The 26,358-nt window shown below is 44.9% G+C and overlaps 1 protein-coding gene across 2 annotated transcripts in view; it reads right to left on the bottom strand.

Annotated features, from left to right (window-relative positions):
• Positions 1-26,358, bottom strand: part of LOC118504799 (serine-rich adhesin for platelets-like) — a 46,103-nt gene that overhangs the window by 16,794 nt on the left and 2,951 nt on the right. The window contains exons 2-3 of one of the 2 annotated variants that reach the window (XM_036039777.1): positions 10,415-11,055; positions 3,692-3,784 (exon numbers count right to left, since the gene is read on the bottom strand). In XM_036039777.1, coding sequence (XP_035895670.1) covers positions 3,692-3,784; positions 10,415-10,925 — 604 coding nt within the window. In that variant the 5' untranslated portion in view covers positions 10,926-11,055. The remainder of the gene's footprint in view (positions 1-3,691; positions 3,785-10,414; positions 11,056-26,358) is intronic. The other variant, XM_036039778.1, reaches the window with a different exon arrangement.

The following is a 26,358-nucleotide window of genomic DNA, read 5'->3' as shown; positions in this document are numbered from 1 at the left end:
GTGTAATCGTACGGTCGTGCAGGAATATTCTTCCACGTCACTGGCGGCCATGATGTATGGCTTGGCGGGTTGGAAGCGTGTAGGAGGTTATCGCTTTTCTCTTCTACGTGGACCTCAATTGAGCGGTTATCGAGCGGTTGTATTGCAACGTTTTGCGGAAGGCAACTCGGTTCGCTTGGTCGGCGGCGAAAAATCAATCACCGAGGCTATTCCGCTGTACACACCGGTTTACCCGTTCCGGATGTGTGCTTAGTAGACCTACGCACCAAGAATCGAGGACACACCAAATTCCACAAGTTGACATTTGGCAGTTCGGCAGGCCCGGAAGATGGTTGTCAAACTTCTTCAGCTCCGGTCGCCATATCGGTGATGCAAATCATTTTGCGCTCGCCAACGACCAAATCAATCAGCTCGCTCTGAACACTCAGTTGGGTGTTTGGGGGTAAAGTAATTAAGCGGTTAAATGGGCTTCACGCTCGACAATCTAAACAAGCAATGCTCTCCTCGTGTGTGTGTGTGTGTAACCGTGGGATGTCCGGGAGCGCCATTGTAAAGAGGAGAAAAAAAAGGTGCCAATCGTGCGAAGGTCAACAGCTCCAACCGAGTGAGCCGGGGAAGGTGGGCTAGTTTTAATTGGCAGTGGTGAAGCTTGCAAATGGCACCACGTGGGTCGCAATGCTCCGAAGGCATTCGTGCGTTCGTTTCTAAGCTCTTGATCATATTATTTACTCTCCATGGGGTCGCTCCGTGTCTCCGTGCCCGTTCGATGTACAAATTAGCTGCAAGTTGATGTTGTCAAAGTTGTGTCTGTAGTGTGAATCGATTATTCAGCCCACTCTTGGCTAGAATTAGCCAACTGGCTTAAGCTTTAGTAAGAGTTAGGTTTTTTTTCCTTGCTTCTTCGCCTAAGCTTTATCCCCTTTCACCGGGCTGATGTGTAATTAAATAAAGGATCTAATTTTAAACACGACAGCACACAGGTAATTATATTCCTTTCGGTTGACGTGTAGGTGCACGTGAGACATTCGTGCGTGTGTGTGGACAAGTGAAAGAAGAACCCACTGTTAGGCCCTGCTGCCAGTGAATTTTTGAAGGCATCTAAACTATCTTCTTCTTCTTCTGTGGCACTACAACCTCGAGAGGTCTCGGCCTGCCATTTCTGGCTTTCTGTGACTTAATTTTACCCGTAGAAAAGTAGTCAGCCTTTCGTACGGGGATCTTCTAAACTATAGCTCGATATTATTTTTGGATGGTTCTATTCCACCAAGTGTCCAATGTGTCCGGATAGAATGAAAGTCTGGACACAGTAGATGCTTTCCGGAACGATTACATGCAACCAACGCACCAGAGTGCAGTACAACAAGGCCTTTTGATGCGTGCAATTTCGATACATCCGGCGAAAGGGTTCTTACGACGTCCGAACAAAAGAGCCGTCAGATATTATCGATGATTAAGGGAAATGGTCTTGCAGTGTGTGATGGATGGCAACGCCCGGTTCTGCTCAGTACCCAGCAATTGACCGTCCCTCGGACGAGAGTGGATATCCGTGCTTGGCTTTATTTTAATAAAAATCTCTCCGACTCACCATCTCCTTCCAGGTTCGATCATGATTTCATTAAGTTTGATTGTATAATTTTACACACAGCAGCACACACTTCCGAGTTTTCCCCGTCCCCTGTACGATAGCATTTACACAGATGCCTAGGCCCAGCTGGCGTTCCTGTTGGCAACACAGAACTCAACCACCGTACAGACGGGGGGCCGATCGATACGGCTCGGTGTGTCCGTTTCGTTTGCGGTGTTTCATCTCGCCAGCGAGAGCCTTATGCTGCCCGGTGGCGTATGTAAATGTCGAAGGTAAGGACCCACACGGGTCCTTAAGACACATCGGGGCGGGAACCGATTGCGGGAGCTGTCGGTGCGGTACGGCTGTTCTGCCGCAAAAGCAAGCTACCGGGCTTGATGATTATGCAACGAGCGTAGCAATTGGGGATTTGTGGCACGGTTGGCTATATCTTGGAAATATTGTCACAAGCGCATAGCTGCAAGGGTTTTGCAATAAAGCATGTGGCATGGGGTTATGTTACGGACCTGCTTCCCGGTACAGGACTGGCCGTTCTGTACCGGTGCTCTACACACACACACACGCACAACACATCGGTTGAATCATTTTCATTATCCTATCTCGGGTAATCGGAAATCATTTTTAACTTGTGTTTGATTGTGACCAGACCGCACTGCTCTACCCGGCGGGGTGTTTCAGGATTTGCTTTTATTCGTCCGGTGACCAGACTGTTGACAACAGAAACGTCTTTTAAGGTTTAATGGGAGGGAGGGGTTGATGGTGAAGCAGGAGGACTTTCTTCCAGGGGGGAGGTGAGTGGGTTTTGATTAAATTGGCATCATACGGTGCTTATAGGGAAAGACTGTTACGGACAGATGAATTAATTGTGCTGTCAGTGTGCTATAAAGCGTTAGATTTTATAGCAAAAGAATTCCTTTTTGATAAGTACTTTAGTAGATGACATGCTTATAGCTGTGGATGGGTTTTTGATGCAAGGGTTCCAAAACTATCAGCTGATGCCAAAAAAGGGCAAGAATTATGGCAACTGGAGGGACGCTTTAAATCCAATTTTCCGAGAATCACTAAACTGATTGACACTAACACGCCATTCAGTCGATAGTTGGCTTAAAAGAACGTGACACCAAAAACGGTATCACCCCATAATGGGCTAATTAGTTTTAATTTAGCCATTTTGCTCCCGATTAAGCCGATTACAGCGAACATCGCGTTCGTGGAAATGCGTTTATGCTCCCAAAAGCGGGTACATTATAATGCAAATTAGGCATGTGCCCATAACAAAAAACGCGATGTTGGCTGGCGTGTGTCAGCCTGATGCGACGTCGAACTTGACCCAAATGTGTCATAATGTGGCTATTAAAGGCTGGGATTTAAAACATCGAAACAGTGTTGTGCAGAAAGGTCCACACCGCACGAAACGAAACAGGTTGAAATCAATCAGATTGGTCCGATCTGATATCTCTAAACCGAAGCTTTATAGCACATTAACGCGCCTAAGAGTTGGTGAGATGTGTAAAACAAGCTTAACGTTCGAGCTTAAGTTGACCAAGGGTTGCAGGCAGTTGCTGTATGCTGTTGAAAGGGACAAAAAATAAAACCAATCCGATCGAAACCGCCAGTGGTCCAACAGGTTGGCCCATGACATTTTAACCAGAGCGTTAAACGAACGAAGCGATCATCCAAATCTTTACGATCGGTTTGCGTTGCGAAAGTTAAAGTGCCTTCGGAGATTAAAATATGATGACCGTGTTTGACTCCCGGTGCATACCAGGGTTCCCTTCGTGTGAGTCGTTGCATAAAAAGAACCGGAATCGACAATGTTTGAAAAGTGCAGCTTAGGCCGCGAGGGCAACATTGTAACGCAGAAGCGTTTTGTAGATGCACACAGGTACACAAAACGGCCATTGGACTAGCGTTCCAACATTCCAGCGTGTCTCGCGCAATCACCAGCTCGCCGAACCGGTCGCCCGACCGTCGATTCGTTCGACGTCTGAATTCGATTTCGTAAACGACCCGAGCCCGGGGCAGGTGGATGGATGGCATCAGCCGGCTTGGTATCGACCTTGGGTGGGAGCCACTCGATCGGTTTCGGGCCGCTTCCGTACTTACCGTTCTTGCTCTCCTTGGCGGCCCTCAGGGGCGGATCGTCCTCGAGAACCATCGCCGGTACGGCGGTCACCATCCGAAAGCCGGCGAGCGTACCTAGACACCAGGTTGTGGGAGAAGGGTGAAACGAAGCGAAGTGAGGTGAGCGCGTGAAGTGCATCGAAGGGACAGGTGTGTTGAGAATTTCAGTGTGTGTGTGTGTGTGTGTTCAGGGTTACACCGATGGAAAATTGGAAAGGCAGCGCGGCGATTCTACTGAAAGGCGATTATTTTAGCTACGGGAGGTGTTTTTAAAACAAACTACTTCTACTAGGCCGATCGTGTGGAGGGGGGGGGGGGGTGGTTTGGTGAGGTGAAGAGAGGTGAGTGGGTGGCGCGGGAGGAAAGGGGAATTGCATAATCTGGCTCGGAAGTACGGTAGAACGAGCAGCGTGAATTTCTTGTTTGCAGCGCGAGAGCGCAGATGAAATCGACCAGTGTGGTGCAAACGTGCTGGTTTTAGCATTAGCATTATGATAGGCTCGTTGAATTGCAGGTGCAAAGTGTTCGCTAGTTTATAGTGAGCTGTGTAAAGTGGTTTCAAGCTTTTAGAGGGAGCATTTTTATTGGCAAATCGTTAAAACTGTTTCTCTTATTTGCTTTATTCTTTTGGCTATCGGTTGAGCTCACGATGAAGAGCTATAAGAACAGTTGAGCTGATCTCGAATCGCACGTTCAAGACCTTGTTTGTTATACAGTGTTGCTGCTAGCCGATGAGGACTCTTCGTAGACGAGGTCTCAGTAGGCTCGGTGGGCGAAGTTACTTGGACGAAACCCTTTGCATAAAATCCTTTGATACTCTATGATCCGCTTGTGGGAGATACTATTTGGAAGAGATCCCTTGATAGAGATCTTGCGGACGAGTCGTTAGGACGTGGCATGCGCCTGCCCTACTCATGAAGTCTGCCACCCTTGGAAAGACTCCATCGCCACAGTCACTCCTCTAAGTGGATCATAAAGAGCATAATTACCCTCATTGCTCATCATCGAATATCAAATAATGTAGAAGAGATATTGACTTAATAGCTCTGGTTTGGCAAATCAGTCACCAAAAAGAAGTAAGGCACACATGGAAATTGTGTGGATAGCTGAATGATAATTTCAAATGTTTAATTTCCGATAAGCCGGTACATCATTCATAAAGAACCGAGCTTTATGGTGGGTAGGTGACGTCATGAGAATGGTACCAGACAATACAAGAAGTAAATTTGTTTGAAGTCCTCAAACAAGTTACCTGTAGGAAAGGTAACTAAATGCAATAGTTACCAAACAAATATTTTAAAGTTTGTTTTAATCTATGATGCTATTTTATGCAAGTAATTAAGGATAATTACGATATAAATAGAGTTCCTCAGCAATGTTGACTGCATGTTTGCATATGTTTAGATTTCTTCTTAAGTCAATCAAAACATCGGAGCTTGATCGAAGCCGAAGGAATTTTACTTTCCATTTTAATGTTTTAATTATCAAAAGGCAGATGTTTCTGCAAGCAGCAACCCGACCACAATAACACGTACCATCACGCTACTCAGCAATGGTGCGTGCTTAACAACAACGAAAGCTCGAGATTGAAATTGGGCAACAAAAGAAGATGAAACGCAACACCATTCCACTGGCTTAAGTTTCCGCTTTTCAACCTGTCCGCCTTTCGGGTTCCGCCCGAAGAACGGATGGTAGAAAAGAAATGGAAAGTGGCCGGTACCGGTAGTGTCGGTACTTTCCATACCACCGCCGAATGATAGCGAGTTTCATTTGTCTTTCAAGTCCAAGTTCGGATTCGGATCGGTGTGCGTTCGGGGTTTGAGTTTTCAACTTCACACCACACAAACGCCTCTCGCGGTGGAAAGCACTTTGCTGCTCGTTTTGCAAATGATTCCATTCATCTCGTTCATTGCACGATGGCTTGAGCGAGCGAATGAGTGAGAAAGAGCTCGCTGAGTAGAGAGTAAAATGATGGAAAATTGTCCTCAATGCGTGTGTAAGTGTGTGTGCGTGGCTTTTAGCCGGCCGGACAGACAAACGCATACGCGGCGTGGTGTCAATGAGCGCAGTTTTCCATTTTCTGACTGACTGACCGACTCCTCCAGTGGGCAGGGAAGGAGACGTCAACGACCTGGTCGCGGTGGTGTGGCGTAAATCAACAATGGAGTCGTGAAAGGGAGACCATCGGAAAACGATAGGAAAAGTGACCGTGTGCTTGATCGGGAACCATATCTCCGTTACTACCGATCGGCCGATTGACGATAACAATAATGATGCTGATGATGATGACGCTAATAATGCTACTTCTGCTGCTGCTGCGGTGACGAGTGTCTTTCACTTCAATCTTCACGCCCCGAACCGCCTAATCGGAATTGGAAATTGTGCATCCAAGTAGAGCACATTAAGCAGCAGAAGGACGATCCGGATTTTTTACGTGCTGCAGCTCTTGAGCGGCTGTGATGGAAAATAAATCATTCACAACGGGTGGCTCTCGTTGAAATCTTTTTCTGTCTTTCACACCAAGTCACACATAAGTGGCCAGAGGAAATCAGTTCACAAAAGTGAAGTCGCTTTTCGATTTCATTCGCCAATGCGTTGTTGTTGTGCGTGGGTCTGAGTACATAATTTCCGTACCCATCGTACCCAATCGCCTGGGCCGGGGGTGCGTGGATGTGTTAATGCCCACCGTTATGAACCACCTCGTATGGGATGGGTTTTGGGTTTGTTTGGGATGCGTATTAGCGAACGGGGGGCACTAGCATCATCAGTTTATGATGTAATTTGTACCCTATCGACGGTAGTGGTGCGGAAAATTGTCTACTTAAGAAAAAAACAACGCAAAAACGATGGATTAAATCCAAGGCGTTTCCTAATGAATAAACGATGGAGCATTTCATAATTCATTTGGCAATCGATGATGAAGTAGTGAGCAAAAAGACAAATTTTATCCAAGTGCTTTAAAGATAAACTGATTGAAGTACGAAAAGAAAAATATGATAAAGAAAGAAGCAAAAAGTGTAATGGTTGTAACATAAAAATGTGTCCAAAAGTTACTATTGTTATAGTTACAGTGGTGTACACATTTATAGCAGGGATATAGTATTTAAAAAAAATTTTTTTTTGTATTTTTGATATTCTCTTAATTTCTTCGTCAAGACCGGCGCCGCTGTCGCCTCGGCCATCGGACCGCCAGCCTTCTTTTTTATATCGCTGGAATTCTATTTCTAGCGATATAAAAAATTCGCCTCTTCTTTCTTGGCTTAACGACCTCTTAGGTCATGCCTGCCATTTCTGGCTTGCTAGACTTAATGATACCGCATAGTTGGATAGTCAGTCCTCACTATCGGGGAACAGCTCAGATGAGACTTGAACCCCGGTCATGTCGTGTGAAGACCGGCGCCGCTGTCGCATCTACCAACGGCCCGGATATAAAAAATTGTATGTCCCACAAAAAATAGATACATCTGAGGACAAAACGGCATGGCTTGACTGGAAATAGTCGAATTACTGGTCCATTTGATTGAACGGATTAAAAACAGTTCAAAATAGTATTAATTGGCCACCAATCAACATTGTTTAATATTGTTAATGATCTTGTGACCATACTAACAATGGACTCCATTATGAACAAAATTAGTTTGGTTTTAATATGTGTTTTTGCGTTCAATCCAAAGCGGATTTCAATGCTGGTGTCTCCAATTGAAATATTTTTTAATAAGGTTTGAGTGCCTTAAAGAAAAACAGAATTTCTAGATTCTGTTCCAGACCTTCGTCTTTAGCTCTACAATCTCAATAGGACCGACGTCCTCGACCCTATATTACTCGTTGCTTGATTGTTCGTCCAGCCTAGGAGAAGACATTTTGTATCGTATTCGATACACGGTCCTGCAAAGTTCAGAGCCGTATCAACCATCGGGCTATCCCAATTTTTGAGAGCTAGCAGCTTGATATTCAGATTTCTAGCCTCCCGTAATTAAGTCATCATAAACCCCAATGTCACGTTTCGAAGCTCTGCTACTATTTTGAACACTACTGTCCTTCGACGGAAAAATAGCAAACAAACCTTACACGTCAGGCGAGATCACTTGTAATCATCATCTTGGTACCTTCCAATATCGTTCCATTCAAACGATTTGCACAATATAAACATCCTGCCTCCCGGAGATGAGCACACGCATACGATACAAGCTTCCTGAGCTGGTCTCGGGAGCTTTTCCGCTTTCGGGCCGTATTCCGTACAAATAATTGGATTTTCTTCCTTCCCATAACAACCGATAGTGGAGCGCTTTGCCAAGAGCGCAGCTAAAATCTTCACCACCTTTATGCAACCTTCCGTCGTACCCTGGTGCCTGGTGCAGCCGGTCGGAACGTAATCTAACGAATGAATCAACCCCAACCCGTGCCCGTGGTCGGTGCCTAATCTTAATGCTTCCTGGCTTTTCCACCTGACCCTCGCAACGGACGGATGCGTGCGAACGATCATTCTGACAGCGGTGATATAATGTATGAACCGCTCGTGCGTCGATGGGCAATGGGATAAGATTGATCTCGGTATCATCATCATCGTTAAAAGTACCGCTACCAGGCCGTGTGCAGCGCCCGATAATGTATGGTTCGTTCGCAGTTTGAGTTCTTAACCACAGCCGACGAAAAACCCTACCAACCCACACACCAACCAGTGGAGTTCCGTTTCGGTTCGCTTTTCCTTCCATAATTGGTGTGTCTTTGGAGCTGCTGCTTAACCATCTTGGGATGGTCGGAGCCACCAACCGCCCACCCACCGGGCGAAGGGGACCGGGAAACGTAGGCCTGCCCATAATCGTTCCTTAATTAGAACGTACATGAGAATCGCCGTTCACGCCTGCTGGTAGGTTGAACCTGACGCGACGGAACCGACACACCGGTGATGGTGGGAGTGCGATGTGATTGCGGATTAATTTGTACACATATTTGCCAAGGTGCCACACACGCCCGCGTTTCTGATGGGGACACGATGGTCAGTCGGGTATCTGCTCTGCCCGTCTGTGTGCGGAGAAAGACAAAGTGCACTCAAGGTGGCGGAAGATGCTGTAAGATTGTCAGAAAAATGGATACTGCTGAACATTATTAGGACATTGATTGGACTCAATCTATTGAATCGTGTTTCAGTTAATTAATCTCTGCTACGAGTTCGAGAAGGTCTGTCTTCCCGATTGGGGTATTTAGCTGGGAAGAGATATATGAGCCGTTTATTTTTATTCGATTGTGCGCGAATCGGATTTCGATATCTATTAGATTTTATCGAAAATAGATTGAAACCGCTTTGCTGTGTCGTTGCAAGGATAAAGCGATAGCTAGGATTTATAACAATACATCATGGTTTCTGGGAAGTCTATAATGCATAGTTACATGATGGAGTAGTTTAGTGCTTGGTTTATTTAATTGAACATAATCGGTAATCAACTGGAACTTGGTAGTCGTGTATGATGGGGGAAAATGCGAAATTGGAATGGATCATGGGCAAAACGTAAGCGTTCTTAGAAATAAAAAACGATAATGATGTTAGTTAAGCGGTTAGCGGGTTTTATATCTATTTTAGGGCGCTGGCCTATTTTTCCAGGAATGCTTTATTATTTATGATCGATTTGCTCTGAATTGTTGAGGTTTGATAGGCAAATTTTTAATTCCTCTTCAAGTATGCGCCATAGTTAATTGATTTATTAAGCCTAAATGAAAAAAAATGGTTGAAAAGGCTTCAATTTTAAGGAGATTAATTTGATGTCAGAGGACTTTGGGGCGTTCCGGTGGCCAAGGAGACAGCGCCGGGGTTCAAATCCCATCCAGATCCCCTCCCCATACATAAGGATGACTATGGGTAAAATTAAGTCACAGATAGCCAAAAATGGCAGGCCGAGACCTCTCGAGGTTGTAGTGCCAAGGAAGAAGAAGAAGGACTTGAAGAGCTTCTGGACGAACGATTTCCTGGAGTTTTGAGTCTTGGCAATGACCAGTGCCTTGTTTTCTAAATGGTGGGATCAACTAAGAATCTTACACCATTAGTTGTTTGAGCATGAGCTGCTACCACACTCTCGGTTTAGGTTCAAATTTCAACTTGAGTAAGTCACTTATACAAAGGAATTGATGTACCGATATTAGTTGGTCATATGAGAGACCCAACTCTTTCTCAGAATCGATTTTAAGGCTTCTAGATACAATGCTAGAAGATGCAATGTATAAGGGTCTCAAACATACAAGTCCATCTGATTGATGCTCATTAAGAGTTTAGAGCAGTCAATATATCCTGTTCGGGAATTTGACCTTCTAAGTCTATTTTATATTCAAATTAACAACTTTGATTAATCGACCATAGCATCTTTATCCCCCCTAGCGTATATTCTGCTCAACTCAGCAATAGGTTGAGCTGGACAACAGCTTACGCTGAACTGAAGATATTCAATCAAGGTACTTCGGTTCATCTTTATTCATCTCATGTCACGGAACGTAACACAAATTAGACACCTTTTTCTAGAACACTTGATTAATTAACCAGATAAACAATTCCTCCTTGGCAGCTTTCCAACCTTCCCTCTTCGTTAGTCAAAGGGTTTCTAGCATTTTTAAATTGGGTTATTTAGGAACATGGTATGGGGGGGTGAGTTAACGGCCAGGGAAGTTTACCCAAAACACAGGAGCTACACCAAAGCAAGCCAATCAGTCACCACTTACCGATTCCGTTGCGGCCGATCGTTGCATTCGGCTGGCCATGACCCAGCTGCGAACCGGGCGGTGGAGTTCTCGGTCGCAGATGTTCACGCATCAGTCGAGCCTCAACACCTTGATTGCGTACGTGCGGAGACTCGGCTGATGAAGCGTTATTAATGCTGCAAACCACGTTATCGGTCGAATCGGCGTGCGGTATCGGGGCCATCGGTGCCACCACCGGTGGTTCGGTGAGATGCTGATTGCAGTCGGGCGGTACAAATGCGTTCGAGACCGGTGCAGGAGTGGCGCTTGCATCCGGTGCGGCGTGTGGTTCTGTCCCGGTCGAAACCTCTTCGTTTATCAGTGAGGGTAGATCGGGTTCAAATTTGGTGGCTGATTGAGGTGTTCCGGATCCGGCCAGAACGATAATGTCATTATAGGTGGCACCGTTGGTTGTCTCGGCCGGGGAAGCACCAGCACCACGAGTCAACACTTGCGGTCCTTCGAGCAGTTTTTTGGCCTTAAACAAGCGCATGTTATAATGGAGGCAATAGGTTTCTATCTTTTTCGGAGATCAAAATCGATCACCGGGTGGAATGTGAACCACAGTGAAATCAGCTTAGCCGAGCACGATCCGTTTGGCCATCGGTTGGATGGAGAGAAATCTGCAAAGGGGAGAAGAAAACATGGAAATGATTAGTATTTACCGCCCTCTAACGGATAGCAGTAGGAATGTACCGAAGGACACACGCCACCTAGCGGTTACCGAACGAAGCTTATGTCTACAACAACCCGCCCAAGTGTGAAGCCGCCTTGAAACAACACAAAACACGCCCCGGAAGATGCTATATCCGCTCGCCGGTATGTAATTTCGCACACCTCGGCGCAGACTTTTCCAAACAAACCTTGGACGAAAGGAACAAAAAACAACAAACGCCTCAGAAAAACCTTGAACGCGATGGAAAACCTAACGAGCTGGATCGAAATTATTAAACAATCGCTTCAGCCGTGCGTTTTGTGCTTTGTTGTTTTCTTATGCAGCAGGATCCGTAGCGAGGCGGTCGGCAAGTTGCGTCTAAGCAGGCGCGCTGGCTATCGTTACGTCAACCTCGTTTAAGCCTACTTTGCGACCTAAACAAAACGTCATAACATACGCCGTGCGGCGCCCAATCTACTACTACTGCTGTGCTGCGTTTCCGCGTTAACCAACCCAAAGACTGAGACGAAGGCACCGCTTGGTGCGCGTTTTGTTTCGTCTTCGAAATTGTTTTACCATCTGCGGGCAAGTGGCGCGTTTTTGAATGCTTTATTGTCTCTCCGCTCTACAGCAACGGAACTACGCACTGCCGCCGGTCGGAAAATGGCATTTGATGGGTGATAATGTTGTCACCCAGGTCGGCCAGATTCATGGCCGGTCGGGCAATTATGGGCCAGGGGTTGAACAGTGCTCGGATTGAATTATTATTTATGGAGGGCATCCGTGCAGGAAGTTATTTTGCTTACGCGAATGGAGTTTCACAATCGATTTACGGGCCGTTTTTCCTATTGCAGGGCTTTTGATTGAAAATTCGTGCGCTAAACCTGCTGGGGGTTTCATTTTGGACTTTGAGTATTTTATTTTAAGATAACTTCCTGGTTGAGACGGTTCTAGGCGATGATTATGAAAACATGTCAAGAAAGAATGAATTCGTTTAGTTTGATGGATTATTCATTGTGGGTTGTTTGAGGCGTTCATTTGAAATTCTAACAACGTGAATCTAATGCTAGACAGAGGATGAATTGTGTGCCATAATAAATCAACCTAATGAATACTTGCGAAAAGCGTGTTTAAAATTAATTTCAAAGAAGAAGAAGCTTATGGAAATGTTCGTCTGATTGCTAATAATCTTAAGCTGGATGTTCTCTGGATGGATTCGCTCATTCTGGGAGCGTTTGAAGTTGGTGATGACGGTGTTCATTTGTGTTTATTTTTATTTTTGAAAAACATTCAACATGAACTTAAGAACATATTCAAAATGAACTAGAAATGAACACTGGGATGACCGATCCTATTATTATAGGAAGCAAATAGCATGATTCCTGAGTAGTTGGGATAATTCTAATTGCGGAGTCTAGCATTGCTTTGTTAAGAATTGAGTCTTAATAATTTATTGTACAGTTAAACTTTGCTCAGTTTTTATTTATTGAAGACTTTAAAAGAAACAAAAATATTCAAATAATGTTGTAATGGGACACACATTGTTTCCAGTGACAGGAAAGAATATTAATTAAATGAACTAAGTAAATGAACGGATAAATAATGATGTTGATCAAATGAACAAATTGATTAATAGTCACAAATGAATTCTTCCCAATAAAGACGTTGATGATTATAGTGCTTTGATGCTCTGCCATTTTAAACCTAGCGACAAATGATCGCGTCAATATGGCGACCCCAAGTGCAGCTATGAATATTTATTAATTATTTTTATAACTCCTAACTGGATTTGTCTAATGGCAACACGCAAACAAGTTCATTTTCCAATAAACTATATATGTTAACGACCAAAACAAGGACATGTAGATTTTATTTTTCAAACTCGCAACCCTAGCAGTCGCCAATTAAAAGCTTTCATCAGCATTGTCCCATAAATATTCCATCTAACCGCCACCACCACAGGACAAGTCAGATGCGGGCACTCGTAAAACCAAGCTCCAGCTAAGCCAGCAGCTCTTACTTAGCGCAGGAAGTGTAAAATCTCAGCATGTTGTAAAGCAGCAACCCCTGGAGCCGGTTTTATGAGATGCGGTGCCTCTTTTATTTTTGCTAATTGAAACGATGGCTTTCATTTGCGTTCAGTGTACGCCAAAGTGCGTTCGTATCGATTTTATTTTATGGAACGCACTTTATCAAGCTGTATTAGCTAGCGACAGGGCAAAAAAACTAGAGAGGGAGAGAGAGAGAGAGAGAGAGGAGAGAGGAAGAGAGAGCATCTACATTAAAAACACACACCAATTGCGACCAAACAGTCAAAACAGTAATCCACAGGTTTTGGAATCATGTGAGCCAGTGCGAGTGGCGGTGGTGTCGTGATCTATAATTTTCTTTCCGGTTCACTGACGTTCTGCTTTCTCTCGCTAATGGTACGCCATTTCTTCTGGAGCGAGGGGAAGAAAAAACCCCCACACGCAAAGGGCAGCAGCAGCATGATCGTGATGCGAGGCATGGGATTATATAAAGTGTATAATTTCTCCACAAATGTCATGTCTCATTTCCGTACGCTTGAGAGCAACGGTGTGCGCAAAAAAAAAACACACACACACAGGGACTCACATTCCGTACCGGAGCATTAGGGGCAGGTTCACATTTACGCTTGGGCAGAATTATCTTTGGCAATTAATTTAAGCCTATTAGAGATGCATAATTGGTCTCACGCGCTGCCAGAATTGTGAGCCAGTGAGAATGGAACGCGAATTTTCTTTGTTAATAAGCAAAGAACCAAAAAAACGGGGAGAAACCATATGGTACAACATGGCGGACGGACCGCACTCGCGCACTCACTAACGAGAGAGGGCTGCTAATAAATTATTTTAAATCCTCCCCTTGACGTGGTTTGCCCTTGTTAATGTGGCAGCGAAAAGGAAATATAAAGGACGTAGCTTTGGGTGTCAACTGAAGAAAAGCCCCGTAAGGAAGCTACCCTATCTCATTCTTTGCTCTAACATCCCACTTGCTGGGAGGAAACATTTTTCGCGACCCGATTATTTGTAGCTGATTATTGGAGAACCTCCAGTGGATGATATGTTTTTTGTTTGTTGGGGAAGCGAATTAAAGTAACATGCTCATTGGGGCAAGCCGGACCATCCATGCTCATCATCAACCAAGCTACCACGGGTCTATTAGGTCACGCGAATTACAGACTTTCGGTGACCCTAATGAGGCAACGGGGGCTCATAAAGTTTCGAGCCGTAGGTCCGTACCCGCAACCACCTTTAGTCCGCGCGAGAGGACCAACAACGAGCTCCGACGACCTATTAGCCCGTTAATGGTGCTCGATCAAAGCCCCCGAAATCATTATGACGATCGGTTCGGTTGGTTTGGTGCCGGTCGGTAGTAGCCGGGTGAAGTTATCGTTAAATATTTTGCTTGCAAACTTGCAGCAACGGGCACGCTCGTGTTGGAACCGTCCGGTTTCGTTTCTGTTTAAGGTGCACTTGATGCACAGTGGCTCGAGTTGAGTGACTAGCTGGGAGAGCCCACTTCTACCGTTATTATTATTATAATGAAGTTGAGGATGCTAGGGGTACGGGTACCCCTAGAGCGTGGACGACCTCAGGGACACACAGGGATCATGATGTGAGGCTCGCAGGGAAAGTTTTATAGAAAACAGAAAGCTTAGAGCGATCGAGAGAGAGAGAGAGTGCTTTAAAATCAATTCTCGTTCTCGGTTGTGTTGTGGTTGAAAGCTCTGTCGTGGGGGAGTTCTGTCCCTGGAGAGTTGTGTTTATGATGAGTTAGATTCTGGAAAAAAGTACTTAGCAGTCATTAGAAGGAAACTTTTCGAAATACGAACGAGAGCTTCGTGTAACTTTGATACTGAAATCGATTTGAGTTGAGGAGCAAAATTTTGCTTTGAATTTGAATAAATCAACTTCAGATTACGAGAGGTCCTAACAAAATTCCATCCATTACCTCACAGCTGTGCGACCGAACCCCCTTCAAAACTAAATCTCTAAAGTCTAATAATTTGGATTAATAACTAGTAAATTTCAATACCCGTTCCACTGGCCCGGTCCCGAGCCGGATGTACTGTTAGGGCGCCGTATTTCAATCATTACCCGTCTTCATGTGCCGTCATTGTCGATGGCATCGAAATTGAACTGACAAGTGGTTTCGAGCCGAGTGGCGCTGCGGCACCGAGTGAAATAATGACAGATGAGTATGGATGATAATGACAGCCGTGTGTAGTAGCTGTTACGAAACGGGTGATTGATGCATGGCAAAACAGACAAGTGTGTGTGTGTGTGAGGGAGCACCCGCGGTACTTAAGCTTAAGCCATTTAGTGCCACCGAAACTTTCGATTTTCTCTGAACCCTTCGCCTTGAGACTTGATGAGTGATGCCCGGGGAAAGGGGAAAGGAATAATGCACATGTTTAGCACCTGATGAAGAAGGTTAACGGAAAGGGGGGGGGGGGGAAGGGACAGTGGTTTTCTTCCGCCCCTTTAATCCCGACCTGTACCAAACGTAAGCGATTGTTGCAATGAGCATAAAGAGCGTTTTTCTTAGCTCATGCTGAGTTTTGCCGTAATTTCTCATTGTCGTAGGTAGGAAAACCGGGGGTTGGTGTGAAAATTAATGTGAACTGTCAAACTCCATTAAGGGTCTAATTTGTGGAGATGGTGCGCAAATATGGATGCCAAAAAAATGGCGCATCATTTCGTCATCACGACGCTCGGTTCGCATCGCATGTAGTAACACGTATTCTCGCTGCTCAGGAGCGAGGCCTGCGGAGATCGATCATAAATCAAATAGATTTGATTTTTTTGTTGTGGTTGATGCTGTTATTATTATGCTCCATCCCTCTTTCGCTCTACGGTGATTATCTTCAACATCAGCAAACAATTTTAGTGGCCGAGAGGAGTGTTGTGTGTTTTGTCTTGTTAAAACAGGCGTTCTTGGCGAAATTTGATTCGTTTTAAGGGTGTGTAGACTGTGTAGACCACACAGTGAGAATATTTAATACAAGATTATTGAATATTTACTTCATCAGATGAAAATTTATCATTAGACAAGGCTTCTGTCAGTAGGCTTCTTCTAAAATAGCCACAACTGTGCAACTGTGCAAGCTCAGTGCTTTAAGATTCTGTTAAGTTAGTCATGTCATGAGAGAGAAACCAAACGATCCAGCTCTTATAACCTGTCAAATTTGATTGAAAAAATGTAATCAAATTAAATCCCCTCATTAGATAAGTGCCTGACTTATGAAATGACTTCACTTTAAAAGCAAGTGTACAAAATAAACAAACACATCTCCTTCTCCTCAAGCTCCTCCTCAAGTTTCAATGTTTACCTTTCCCGCCCGAATCGTCATCGTCCCTAATCCAATTATTGCATTCATGTTTGTGCACACACCGCCATGATGCGGTAATACTTCGACCGGATGAACGCACACGCTCGATCGAACGATCGATCGATCATCACCGATCGTCCGCACACCGCAGTAGATCACCGCCTTTTTTTTAATCCGATCCGTAGCACTTTCGACGCCATTAGGACTGGGCTGGGCAAACACACTGGGCAGGGCTCCTGGACTGGGCGACTGGCGTTTTGGCTTGTTGTGATTACGGGGTAACAGGTTTTTGGTGTTTCGTAATTTTCTCCCCAAAAAAAAACCAAACCTGCTGCGATAATATGCGAGTCTGTCTGTGTGTGTGTGTGTTTGTGCAGATGGGGCTTTTAAATTGGTCTCACCTTCTCCGTTGCCTAGAGCCTTGGTTTTCTTCTTCAGAGAAGGAGCACGAGATCGTCTTTCATGTCGTCGTCCGATCGCGATGATGTCATACACCCGTAATCTTAAGCCATCGCCCAAAACGGACGTACCTGTGCACATTCTTGCGATATTCTCGTATGGTGGCTCCTCTCGATTCGAAAGTAATAGTCCATTTATTTGCTAAAAGCTTAACGCCCACCCCGAACGGTTACCCCGGTGGATGGCCGGCATGACAATTGATATTCGGCACCGGTTCCCCGTCGCTAATGGGGGTGAACGTTTTCCCTACCCCCTAAGGGTCGAGAAAATCGCTCCCGAAAGTGGCAGAAACTCGCTCGTGATGGGGAACGATTTTCCTTAAGGACACAACTTTGCCTCGCATAATTAGGTACCATAAAAGACAATGGCAGTGTTGCCAGCTGGGGTTGCGAACGATGGCGGAAGATAGAAGCCGGGCTGTCCGCAAAACTGTCGCCAGTCGTGCAATTGTGCTCGTGGCCGTGAAGGTGCAGAAGACGGCTCGGTTTGGAGGTGAGGAAAAACCGCTCGGTAATCGTAATAATTATAGCACTAATTATAATCATCATAATGGCAACTATTACGATCGAGAGCATCTTGTTGTGTTCGCTGTTCTCGGTACATCGGGCAGGTTGATTATCGACCCTAAGAACTTTGCTGCCGCACGTGGGGTGGGTTTTTTGTTTCTTCTGTTCCGTGGTCGTAGTTAGAGCTATTTTGCTATATTTGCCAACCTTGAGTAGAATTCTACTTTGGACACGACAAAAGAAGTGGTGAGAAAAATAAAATGCTCCCGCGAATGCAGAGTGGCGAGTTTGGTGCGCTTGGGATGGATTCTTGAAATCGTCCTCCCGTCTGCGTCCGTTGCAGCTGACGATGACGAGTGGAACTTCAGCTCAGTATCATTCCGCGGCAAAGCCATTCCTTCGCGGATTAAGTGACCGAACGTGGCGGGAAGCGAAAGAAAAAAGCACATCTCCTTCGAGAGAATGCCAGAGACTCGGGAGGCAGCAAGAAAAAGAAAAAAAAACGCTGAAGATCGTTAGCATAATTTTCTGTCACATTCTTTGACGACCGCCAACAAGAGTTTCGCTGTGTATGAGCGCACCAGAGCGTTGTGGTGCAATTTTGCAACTGATGGGTTCCTGCCTGTACTTTCCAATTGGTCGTCCCTTGTACCATTCTCAATTTGGCGTTAGATTTGTCTTTTCCTATCCTAACTTCACTTCAATGGTACAGAAGTAGAATTGTTCATTAGCGCTTCTTTCTTCCCAGGATGCACGAGCACGAATCCTCGAAAATGCTACACTTCGGAAGCGGTCGAGCGATTCGTTCTGAGTGTGAGTGTGGCTGTTTTTTGTCTTCTATCCTCCAACTTCTCCCAAGGGGTTGTAAAAATCCATTATCAGATTCAGCCAGCAACTCGGCGTGGCCGAGTGGGAAACAGGGCGCGCGCTCGCGCTCGTCAATAAAACGGAAAACTGCTTGGGTTAGCGAGCAATTTTGATTAAACATTGATGACTTTCAATTCGTCGGCACACGGACGGCACACGATACCGTCGCTGAGCGTTTGTGGTTGGAGACCGGGCTGACCGGGTGGAGACTAGAATTCTATGGCTTGAACCGGTTTTGCTCGCTCGCCGAAGACCGCAGAACGGAGGCGTCGAGCCCTGGGACTGGGGCGAGCAATAATGGAACGCGTGTAGCACGTATCGTAAGACGCATGTCTTTAGCATCTCTGCATCGCGTACCATTTGCTGTAGAGCTTATCTAAAGCTGTTTTCTAGTATGTTTTCCTCCTGCTACATCTCCTTCGCGGGGTTTAATTTGTTCGTCGTGTAGTTTTGTTTTGTTCTCGCTTTTATAGATGAAGCTGTCTGTAGCCCTGGCGTGAGAGTGTGTGTGGATTTTACTTCTTCTTCTGCAAGATAAGATACAAGTTTGCTAAGTTGATGGTAGTTAAACGTATAATGTCGTTGGTTCTTGAAGTTATCACAAGAAAAGGAAATTAAACTGTAAAAGAATAAACAGTATACAACTAAATCAGTTAAAAAAATTATGTTATGAACATTGTAGAACAATTAAAAGAAAATAAAATCCACTAAAACAGAATAATAGAATACTGAAATAACTTCTTTTTATGAACTTTACAAACAAACATTAAAATATTTCTAAGAAAAAGGCAAAAATTCAACAGATTCTTGTAATGAAAAAATGTAACAGACAAAAGAGCAAAAAACTAAAAAAGAAAAAAATAAAGAAGTAAAGAAAAATAAGGACATTATATAAAGAAAAATATCAACTACACTGAACAAAATGCAAGAAAAACAAACATCAGAAAATAAAATGAGCGAACGAAAAAAAAAAACGGAGATGAGAAGAATAATATAAAAAACAAATACATAAAATATGTTTTACTCTTGAAAGCAGGGAGAAAAAAAGAGTAAGAAAAAAGGATCGAACATGATGAAAATAAAAGAAGAAAAACCAATTGAAGAGAAAAAAAGACCATACAAAAAAAGACCATAGTATGATAAAAAGAGTCCAACAAAACACAAGACAGAAAAACAAAATATAGAATAATACCATAAAAAGTAGGCAAAAAAAATACTTAAAATAATAAAATAAAGCAATAGCAAGCAATAATAAACAGAACAAAATAATAAAAAATACGAGGAAACCTTATGTTGAATTTCTGATTGCAATTTAAAGCTTCCTCTTACGAAACATTTGAACGGCAAATGATTAAAGAGTCAAGCAAGGAGCTCAAATTAACTCACTAAGAGAAAAGCTGCTCCCGCGGTATGCTTTGGCGTGATAAAATGCCAACAGCTTTAACGTGTGCCGAAGACCCTTTAACTGACCGAAAGCTTTCCTTCGGCGAGCGTGTGCTGTTGAAATTTAGCGTGCCCGGCACGTGTGTCTTTCGCTTCGAAATGTTTCTGCTTCCTTCGCACAAAAACCCTTTACAACAAACAGCGGGCCCACCGCCGGGTTGACCTTGAGCTCGGTTTCCAGTTATGTGGCGTTTGTGTGTGTGTGTGTAGGTCCGCTTTCTCGCCTGCATCGTCTGAAAGTCGGGTGGATAAACATCCACATTTCCACCGCGTTCATTCTGCGCGTTTCACCGTTCGGAGTGAGTTGTTTTCTCCCCACACACACACACACACACACACACACGTGGGTACGGGCTCCCGTCACGTGATAAGCACATACCGTGTGTTGTTCCGTCTCGCAACCAATCAATCGTTGCGAGCCAGCAGCATCCAGCGGACCAGCCAACCAAAGTGAAGTGATCTTTTCCTCGTTTTTTTTTTGCTCGCCGCTCAACTTCTCCAAACACCTCACTATCGGCAGTTGCCGGGGCACAGCATAAGCACGCAGCATATCGTACGTGCGTGTGTGGATCTTTGGTGCATTTCCATGTCGAACCGTTAATTGAATTGTTTTCACTTTTCAGCGCCAATTTGCGGCACCACGTCCGGATGCGGCGAGAGTTTTCCGAACCGGAGCGTACCCCGGGTTGATTGGTCCAGCACAATCAGCTGCCGAAGGGTGCCCAAACCCCGTTAGTGGGGGAGCAGAGAGCGAGCTTGGGCGCGGGGGATGCGAATATGTTTGTGTGTTTGGTGTGCCTGTGTGTGTGTGTGTGTCGGCTGGTAACACTAGGCGTAATTAAACATTCGCTATTTGCCCGTCGCTATTCATACTGGCCAACTGGTCGGATACCAGGCCCGGTGGAAAACCGTCACAGTGCAACCGGGCGGGGCAAAAATTTTGCGAGGGAAAACAAATCAATCAACTCCGACCGACGGGACCGATCCGATGGTACGGGTTGTGTGGGGTGTGTATCCTTTCCCGGTGGTCACCCGTTGCTTCGGCCGGTGGCTTTCGCAAACGGGTTGCGAGCAGTTGCGGGCGATGCCTTTGGTGATGATTTTTCCCCTATTTCGAGTCATCGGAGGAACATCTGTTGAAGAGGGTTTTCGGTACGGCAGCAGTTGATTGATAGCTGGCTGGGAGTTTTTGGGCAGCTCGGACAAATTTTAAAGGCAGATGTCGAACGGAAGCGCTACACATGAGGTTGTTGTTTTTTGCTGTTGTTGTTGGGGGAGAAGGTTATCCGGTTCTCGATGCAATTTGTTTCCGATCAGTGTTGGGGCTTAACAAGTGATAATGACTTCATCATCGTCTGTTTAGATGGTTTTGCAGAAGGTCGCGATAGTGTTGAGGGTCGTAAAATTCAGTTTCGTAGCGTCTTGTGAATGCTGTTTAGAGGTGATGTTTTATCCAAAAAATAGTTAGTTTGCGTAAAATAATGCTCCAATAGGCTATGTATAGTATAGCTTTCCATTATCAGAGCTATTAGTGGATGCGATTGCTTCAGAAGAGATCGTTGCTGCTGCCAGCACATTCATTTCTGTTCATTTATGTTCATTTTCGTGTCAAAGTCTTAGTCAACTTAGTTCCCTCAAGATGAATATGGAATAACACTTTTGAATGGTTTGAAAATCCTTGTGGTTCCGCCCAATATGCCATACTCGAATGAACTATATGGCATAAGCTCAAAATAAACTCTGATTATAATTTTTTTATTCTTAAAAGACGGCTTGGCACTAGAACATCGAAAGGATTCGACCTGTCCATTTAATGCTTTCTGTGACGGGAAGGCGGTCTAGATGGGATTTGAAGCCCAGTCCAGTGGTGTGAATACTGGCGCCGCTGTCACCTCGCCCGTATTGCTAATTCTATTTAATTTGAAGAAAAATCGTAGTAGAGGATTATTTTTTTTTTTTTTTTTTTATTCATAAAGAACGGCCTGGCCGTATTGCTGTAGTAGAGGATTATAATCTCATGAAATTTTTTCTTAAAAATCAACCGTTAAAAGATGGCTTTAATGATTAAATTTCCATAAAAACGAAATTAAATACGCTATCTTATCTCATCTTAATTATGCACCAACCATGCAAAACCACTCAGTGTACTGTTAATGCATAGGTGTATCGTGCATAGGTGAAACCGATGAAGCAAACGTGTTAAATCGTAGGAAATGGATCAAACTGCTTGTTGCTTGTTGCAAACGTGAAGTGCAATGGAACAGACACTGCAAAAAAAAAAAAAACAAGCTCGATTAATATTTATACGAACAACAAGGAAGAGAGCACAAAAATCCACACGCACTCACACACACCCTCACTTTTACACTCGACCTGCCGGTTTGTGGTCGATAAGAGCTTGGTTTTCTTGCTCCCAACGCCAAATACGAATCAATCGTTCGTACATTTGGCGTTTGAATTTCTCACGCCTTCCAGCTATCCGTAGGTTGTGTGAAAGAAGAAAAAAAACTGGTTGATCTGTCACAAGCAGAAAACGCGCGTACACGTTTGTGTCTTTGCTATCGTCACCTTACCACCATATGTAGTCTGCTATCGGAGGAAAAAAAGAATGGGGAGGAAGATTTCCACCCGGGTTTTGATAGTGGTTCCGTGGGGTAGCATGCCGAACCGTACTGATGATGATAGTGGTGAAAGAAATCGGTTCGTTAACCATAATTAGAAAGTGTCTATCGATTTCATCAGGGCTAATACATGGGAATCATTAAGTTTTTCCTCTCGATGCGGCCCCTGCGACGGGCGTGGAGCACGGTGATGCGATACGGAAAAGTTCACTTTTGATGAATGATGATAATGAATAACGGGCTGGGCAACCCTTTTTGGTGGAGTTGCTGGCAAGGGTGGAGCTCAGCACTCACACACCCTCACTACGAGTGCGATGGACTCACTTAATTATGACATAATTTATTCATTGCATTGATGTTCGGTGTTCCGAACATCTCCAGGAAGTTCGTAGTGACAACCCCAGAGCTGTGGGGTTGAAGTTGATGGTTTTGCGCCTTAATTGAGCAATTGCCAGCAACCTTCCTACCGGATGCTGGAAGATAATGATCGATGGGGAAAGGTTTTTTTTCTTCCTCCTGCACACCGGGAGGTGTTGGGGCAGGAAGCCTGCCGGTGGGTCTTAAAAGTGCCCGACGACACCCACAACACTTTGCACAAATGACCAATAAATAATTGCTGCACATTAATGGTACGAGCATCGGATGCGTTTATGAGGATCGCTTTCAGGGTGCTTTGGAACCGTTTTGCAGGTCCTCGGGGGACGACCAGAACCCGACTCGGAAACTGTTAAATTATTGCACTTAAGCCTACACAACGCACCGGAACAGATACTGAAGCGTCCATTACCACAAACGAACTGGCCAAACCAAAAAGGGAAAGAAAATTCGAACGCAATTTCTATACCAGCACTCCGGGAAAAAAGGACATTGTGGTACGAGTTTTACCGCTTCGTTCGGTAAAATATTGCAATAACCCACAGGCGGTACCGACAAAGAGCGAGGGAGCGAGAGAGAGAGAGAGGGGCGGCAAAAGTGCAATCGGAAAAATTGGGAATCGTTCTCGATTTAAACGCTGCCAACACAACACAGCACGGTGGAGGTGTAGGGTGGTGGTCAGGGCAGGCGAAAGCATTAGGAGGAATTAATCTCGTTACAATGGTAACATTGTGCATTACTTTCTTTATTGGTTAGAGTATGGAAGGGGAGGGAAAGGAAAGGACGGGAAGGGAGGGTTGGGGATGCATAAATCATACCACCTTCGATACAGTGGGATTTTCAGTTCATGTTGTCCGGGATGTGTAAAGCCACACACCATTACCATTAGAACAGTGGCTTTACTGAAGGATGAAACTGGTCATAAGTCAGGTTTTTTTTTATCTCCGTTCAATGTTTGATGTTCTTGGCCTAATGCCAGTTACTTAGACAGTAGAAATCATTATTACTATGGCGCTGTCTTTATTTAGCAGAAAAATATCACAATAATAAATCAGTAAAGCTTTGTAAGTTGGGTTTTATAGCAAAATAGCTCAACATGGTTTAAATGTCAATTTGAATCTTTGTCCTAGAAAATTATGAAGATAATGAACATAATAAGGATCGAATTTTGAGGACTTGATAGACGTTGCAAGGCAACTACTAGCAACTCCAACTCCAACATCAGTTGGTTCTACTCGTTCGTCTCAGTTACGGTTCATTAAAATCTTTTCATCAAGGAACCACGAGTTGAGTTGACAAACAAGATTCCTCGCGATATTAAATCATATGCTCAGAAAACTGTTTTATGACCGAGACCTCTCTCCTTCCAATCCCATAGTGCGCTCCCTCAAAAGGAACATCCCGAAGGTGGATGATGCATTTTGCAAAAAACGGTCCTTCTCCTCGTTCTCATCGCCAACCGTTTGGGGGCGAAGAACGAGCGTGGACCAAAGAACCCGTACCCGATCACCATTAGTATCGACCGGCATGATAATTCGGATGGTCAAATGACCGTAACCGGGCACACCTCTCTAAGGGCACACCTTCCGGGTTCTTCCAATTTCCAATTTCTTTCACTAAATCATCAATCTCTTCTCGGGGGTTTTTGGGGGGCATGCCGGGTGAGTCCCGGCGAGTCGCGGTGGTCAACCAACGAACCGTTTTGCATTGTACTACGGAGAAACGATACTTCCCAGCGCTGCAGTTGGCACGAGAACTTCGGACTCGGAAGCACGGCCACCGTCCGAACTAATTGGATTAGTCGTGCTCGTCGACTGCATTTGTTGTTCACTTTTCACTTCACCTCTCTCGCTCTCGACCCTCCTTCCATGGTCCGTAGGTCTAGGCTCTGCTACTGCTCTCGCACATACTCTCTCACCACCCCGGCCGACATGGATTTGGCGTAGTGACGTTCTGCCAAATCCGTTCTCATGTGCAGTGTTGTCCAGCAGACGATAGCGTGTGCAGACTCGTGATAAAATGCATGTTGCAACACCGCAACCTTGCCTGGACTGCTGGACTTCCCTTTCGCTCACAGTATAATCGGACGCACACGAGCATCAGAAGGTGGGCACGAGCGATGGGTTTTGCTGCTGGCATTTGGCGGATTTGTGCCTACGCTGAATAGCCTTCTAATCCGACACACCGGCTTCTTGAGGAAGCGCCTCAGCTGGACACGGTAGCCCGACAGACACACACACACACGCACACCGTTCCAGCTGACCTAGAAGTCCAAACCAAACCAGAAGGGGCTTGCCGCATTGCCGTACGGTAAGACGCTTGACTTATAGTGGTAAACCATTTTCGGGCCAGCCAGCAAAAGCCGACCGGGCCGGTCAAAAGGCGGCACAGAGAAAACGGCACACCTCCCTCCAATACAAACCGAATGGGCATGGGCCAGGGGAAGCTGTCGAGTTACACCGAATGGGGGAAGGTAATAAAAGATAAACCGTTTTACCACTAATTATCACATTTGTAACTGTAGCCGTTTTTGGAGAGAAGATGAGGGCCTTCGCCGAGGAGTTCCTCGGAGAAAAAACGGGCAGGGGAAGTTCCTACGTAAATCATCTCTCCCATCGGGTGCTGTATCGCACGCAGGGATTTTGTTCGAAACCTTCCCTGGGATGATTTGTTACGCGATGAGCTTACTCCTATCTCTAGCAGCTTGATCGTTGATCGATGTTGGGTGTGTTGGCTCCCTTTCGGTGGAGGCAAGTTCTTGGAAGGAAGCCGAGAAAGAAAATGATGCTGAACCGGAGGCTGTGCAGAGCTTTCAACAGTTGATTAGGCTGTTGATGATGCGTTAGGCTACGCGATTGGGTTGGGTTGTTTTGAAAGGGAAGCTCGAGAAATTAACTGTCTGACAAGGTGGGCGATGGTTTGTGTCGATGCGATTTTGGTAAGGTTCGGTCAGCAAACGTAACTGTTTCGTAATAGTTTGCTTTGAAAGAATGAAGGTTGAGGTTGAGAGAACACGAAGAATTTCTTAAAGCTTGAGCTGATAAATGAAGCTCGGGATGTCTATATTCTTGGATAAATACACAAAACAAGGAAACAACACATTCGCGAAGGATTTTTTGATGCATTGATTCCGATGACTCTTTTATTGGAGGGTGTCATGACCAGAATTTTCAAAAATTCAAAGCCAATTCATGGCCTAAAGTACATTAATTCGTTGGAAATTTAGCAATTTGCTATTGAAACCAAGAACTTAAAAAGAGCAATAATAATACTTGTGACCTATTGAACTGCTAACGCTTGATGGAAAAATCCAATAAACGTTATGAAATAATAAAATTTTACAAGCCTCCATCTCATGGATTTTTTTTCGTTTTCTGTGTATTTCATCCTCAACAATATACCCCAAAACACAATGAGTGGCGCAATTCATTTAGCTTTTAATTTATTTCTATTTATTGTCGATAACTGTGCCTATCGGACCAGACCCGCAGCCCCTTTCGGTTCCCGTTCGAGATCATGAAAATTCATCACAGTTTATCGCACGCGGCCGGTCCGAGCACACATCAAGCTGTTCCGACAATCGACCCGCACTGGACGGGATATCGGTTTTCCGAACCGTCCAACATTCCCCCCAAAAAAAGCGC

Source organism: Anopheles stephensi, chromosome 2 (assembly GCF_013141755.1).
Source record: "Anopheles stephensi strain Indian chromosome 2, UCI_ANSTEP_V1.0, whole genome shotgun sequence".
Classification (NCBI taxonomy): domain Eukaryota; kingdom Metazoa; phylum Arthropoda; class Insecta; order Diptera; family Culicidae; genus Anopheles; species Anopheles stephensi.
This window is presented reverse-complemented; position numbering and strand designations above follow the sequence as displayed.